At 39.7% G+C, this 5,000-nt stretch overlaps 1 protein-coding gene across 1 annotated transcript in view; it reads left to right on the top strand.

The window, feature by feature from the left end:
- The first annotated feature begins 2,333 nt into the window (after nt 1–2,333).
- The window catches only part of LOC138038610 (uncharacterized), an 11,373-nt gene continuing 8,706 nt past the window's right edge, over nt 2,334–5,000 (top strand). Inside the window, exons 1-2 of the mRNA XM_068884592.1 lie at nt 2,334–3,191; nt 4,698–4,875. Coding sequence (XP_068740693.1) covers nt 2,402–3,191; nt 4,698–4,875 — 968 coding nt within the window. The 5' untranslated portion in view covers nt 2,334–2,401. The remainder of the gene's footprint in view (nt 3,192–4,697; nt 4,876–5,000) is intronic.

Below are 5,000 nucleotides of genomic sequence, written 5' to 3'. Positions count from 1 at the left end.
AGGAACTACATCTTTGGACATTGATCGTTGAAACACTTGGATTAATACCACAACAACAGCTACGTCAGGTCCCAGCCATAACTAAACACCTAACTTTCCCCCCCCCCCCCCCCCCTCTGGGAAACTCTCCTCCATTCCTTGCCCTACCTCTTCTTCCCTTTCCCTCAATGTTGTCATGGGAGGTTGGCCTTCTCTTTGCTGTATGGGCATTAAATGGACGGGGAATGGTATCAAAAGGCCGTCACTCAATTGAAATTTCGGATAACTAAAAAAGTGCTTGAACTTTTCCAGATGGGCATAACCGCAGTTGTCGCCACTATTTTTACTATGTGGACAACATTCAATATTTTAGTAACCTTTTGATCCGAACCATAATTTTTTTTATAATTCCACGTCGTTTTCAACCATTTTTATGAGAAGTGTGGTATCTCACCAAAGCACTTGCTAGGCTAACGTCAAAACTGTTTATAAGCAAGAACCGTGAAAAGAAGGCCAAGTACCTACTTTGTGAAAGACAAGTGACGCACCAAATGAGCCAATCGCGACGTTACACTAATTTGCGCAGCCGGCGTTATACCCGGAAAAGATGAACAAGTGGCCACTGGTTGTTGTTGTGTGTCTCATTGGCTAAAAATATGGCATGAGAGTTTTGAGCCAATCACTAGGCGTAGAGACTGTCAACATTGGATCAGTGTAAAATGGCATTATAATGTTCATATGTTGGTACTCAGAAGTATTGGAAAACATTAAGCAATGACGACGAAATAATTTGCAAACCGACATTTGAATTATACTGTAAATCCGCCTTTAATACTGTTCTCACTTTTGCGACTCTTCCAAGCCTTCGTATCACAAATAAGTTCCCCGTTACCCAAGAATATGAACAACGCTTATTGGAGAGAAAATGTGTTGCCATTTTCCTGAAAACTTAAGAGGGACTTGAAGATCTACAACACGGATGTCGACGAGAACATCACCTCAAAATATAACTTTGCATCATCTTAATCCCTTTTGCGATTATTCCATTTCGTTCATGTCTTACAATGTGAGCAAATTATCCTAAAAGTAGTTTCGAAGTACTTATATAAGGTTTACCTATTTGTATGCCCATGTCGTTAAAGCCTGCATGGTTTTCACTAGCGACCCAAGGACAAGCGCAAGTACAAGCGCAAAGCATAAGAGCGCTTATTTCACCGTGAAAACGGAGTTGACGCAAGATCAAAATTTTTCCGTTTTCTTGTGCTTGCGCTTATGCTTGCGTTCGCCTGCGTCGTGTGAAAACGAAACACGGCATAAGCACAAGGAAATTTGTTACGTCTGGCCAGTTAAAGCACTCGTTCCAGATTCCCCGCGTCTGAGCATTTGAACAAAATGGCGGATGTCGTGGTCGATTTTGATGCTTATGTCGACGTTCGTTTTCACTGGCACAAGTTACTTGGGCTTGCTCTTCCGCTTAAGACCTCAAGGCTGGCGATTTCACGTCGTTACTTACGCACGGCACCTCAAAAATGTAGCAAACTACGTGCCGCACGTGCAGCACGTTTTTTTCCCTCCTTTAAGGACGGTGCCTACTATTGTTATTGCGCATACGTTCTGCGCATCTCGAGATACTCGGATTTCCTATCGGTGATGCTAACTAATACGGGGATATTTTTGCGCAGTCTAAAACTATCCGGAGAAAGTAGATATTAGTAAGTACTCTAGGTATCCAAAAAGAAAATTTGGGGTAACCATGCATTTTTGAGAGATAATTAAGTTTCAATTTTTTGAAAGAACGCCATACGTTGCTTTGTATTTTAAAGCCTCTTAGAAATATTATTCATGAATTATCTTTGAAAAATGCGTGGTTACCCCTAATTTTCTTTTTGGATTTCAATAATACTTGTTAAGATCTACATTTCCTGCATATTCACACACCGGGGCAAAAATATCTTTAATTAGTAGGCACCTTCCTTAACCAATGATGTTACTGTTTTGTGGCGTTGTTGTCGCCCTGGCAACCGCCGTTTCTTCAAACGCCCTACAATCTGGTCATAACTCGTTGTTCTTGCACGTGCAAAAAAGTCGAAGAAGTGTAAAACACACGTGCGGAGCTTGCAAAGCTATTATTTTTTTGTTCATTAAATATGCAGATTTTAGACGTTTTTGTTCCAGTTGACATTGTCAATGCTTAAGTCAACTTTTTCAACCAGTTCAAGTATTTCAATTTGATTGGTCCGTAAGCTGAAAGTCTAATGTAGTAAATGGGCAAACGATAATCCAAACAAATTATAGACTCGACGAGAAATAAAGCGGAAGTTTTTTGCAGCTTGTCCGAGGTTGATGATCTGTATTTTGTGTCAGTTATAGCTTAGTTTGAAGCGTTCGCTAAAACACAAAACAGGCTTGTTTTGCTTCTAAAATGGGACGAGAAGTTAAACATGGAAGAGCCAGGCCTAGACCTATAGTACTTGTGACATCTATTTCACTAGTTGGTATCGCTTTCCTTATCACTGGCATTACCTTACTTATTAAGCGCAATAGCATTTCCTGTGAGACAACGAGGAGACAAAACGAAAAACAACAACAAGAGAGAATCGAAAGATGCAACCCCTCAGAAGAAGCAAAAAGGTCTGGTCTCGAAGTGTTTTTGCAAAGAGTTCAAAACAAAACCTTCGAATTACATCCATTTTTAATCGCGATTAAACCTAAAGTCAGCGCCGAGGAGATTCGAAGTAAGTACAGAGCATACGATCCCAGTCCCTCCAACCTTCAGCACGTAACAGACTCGGCAAAGATGCTTTTTCAAGAGCTCAATGAAAAGGAGATCAACGCAAAAAAGCTGAAATCAAGAGAAAGGAAATCTTTGTCGCAGTTGAGGCATTTTTTGAAGCACGTCTTTGGAACACCTTACGATGGGAATTATTACTTGGGTGATTTTCTCCTCGGCCCAAATGTATTCTGTTGGCAGCCTATTTGCAGAGTTGGCGATTCAATGAAGAGATCTCTACGCTTTTTCAAACCTTCAAACGGTAATGATTTGGAAACCCTGATTGAGAAGCTAGTAGAAGTTAACGAAACATTTAGAACTTACATTGGAAACCTGAGATACGGTGTAAAAGCAGGAATGGTGCGAAGCGTCGAAGAATGCCAAGCCGGACTAGACGCAATCAGAAGATCGTATTTTAATATTTCATTCCATGGACCTAAAGGTGAGCGTTTCAGAAAAGGGCTGTGGAAATCACAATTTCTTCATTTCTACTGAGCTCAAAGAAGAAAGGAAGAAAGTTTTTATTTATTTGCTAATTGAGTCATGAAACTTTAAAAAGCCGCGAATTTGAACAACTCCAAATGAAACTTTAAAAGGCAGGGGAATTGATGGATTTTTTCCTTACAAGACTAGTACTTGTTAGATTTGTTCACGGTGAATTTTTTGAGGTTCCGTCTAATGTTATTCAAATAAAGGACTGCTTAGCAGTCAATGAGTCTTTAGAAGGATTATAAAGTGTCATTTGTAATGGCAGTTTTCTGAATCGTCTTGTCATAATGTCATTTAATTCTTTGGTGTTGGTCTTTAAAAAGATTAATTTTGGTGCAAATTATTGGCATGGATTTTGTTTAAAAGCCAGAAGGCTCCCGAAAAACTAACTATTTTATTACGCAATTTTTATTACGCAATGCCCATCAGAGTTTAGTCTGAAGCTGTTTTTCGCTGCCTTCAAATTGTAAGAGAAATTACAAGCGGTAGTGAAAACCTAATAATATGTTACAACTCTGATGAACGCGAATACATAATTTTCTGCCTGTTTTGTTAAACATTTCAAAAGCTAGAAGTCAAGTAACTGTAAAGTGAATTTTTCCAAGCTGCAGATACTACTTGACAAGATCCAGGCCAGACCGTGATACAAACGAAACGAACCTCGTCCCAGGCTCTTTTTGGCTTTCAAAATGGCCGACTGAAAGAGCAAGGCTGATTGAACGATGAAGGAATTTATTAATCTAAAGACAATATTTCAAAAGGCACTGTCTTTCTTTCTGATGAAGAAAAGAAGTGCCTTTCGAAATATGAGCTTTAGATGATACATTCCTTCCTCGCCGTTAAAACAGCCTTGCTCTTTTCTGTTTTTGATAATATTTATATTGCGGCTGATTAGATCCTTCACCAGGATCCTGTGCTTCTGTTATCTTACGCTGGTCCTTGCTTACACAGTTATATTTCAAAAGGGCGGCTGGACGTTGGAAACGAACAAATGAATATAGAGTAGACATGGATTATAAAAAGTGATAATAACGAACTTGGTTTGTTTCGGCACTGATGGTAAACACAACGTCTTCTCCTTTTTTCGCTTTTCAACTTCAGCCTCGCTTTTATTCAAAGGCCTGGTAACTGAGCAAAGAACTGTAAAATGGTTTTTATTAACTTATCATATCAGGTGTAATTTCGTTCGCCAGTTTTTCATAAATGTTTCATGAATAGGCCATTTGACAGTTATAGCTAAGTTACCTGGCCTAAGAATGGTAGCGAGGCTGCCGGTGACCCTGCTTTGATACAAACCTTTACGCTTTTCTAATGTTAATGCGGACTAATTAGAATTACAACAACACAATTTGCATGACAAAAGCAGTGAGTTCTGTATCAATACAAGGTCACCGGCAGCCTCGAAGCCATTCATAGGCTAGGTCAGTGAACAAACAACCGTAAAAATGGCTTATTGCAGGAGTTTTCAACGAGTCATATATGCAAGACATTTTGATACCTGGGTTTCTGTCTAATTTGGAAGACAATGTTGATCAGCTGAATGACTGGAAAAAGAGACACGACGGAAAGACACCTTCACAGTCCCTCGAACATAGCGTACAAGAACATGTCGGCCGTCCGATTCACGCCCTACTAAGGTAAGGTTGAATAAGTCCAGGAGTTCTGCTGTGTTAAGTTTTACGCTCTGTTGCCAGCAACGGCAACGAAAATGTCAAACATTTGCAATTTTGTGTGCAAAAACAATAGCTTTCCACGCCCTGCA

This window comes from Montipora capricornis, chromosome 2 (genome assembly GCF_036669925.1).
Source record: "Montipora capricornis isolate CH-2021 chromosome 2, ASM3666992v2, whole genome shotgun sequence".
NCBI classification, from domain to species: domain Eukaryota; kingdom Metazoa; phylum Cnidaria; class Anthozoa; order Scleractinia; family Acroporidae; genus Montipora; species Montipora capricornis.
This window is presented reverse-complemented; position numbering and strand designations above follow the sequence as displayed.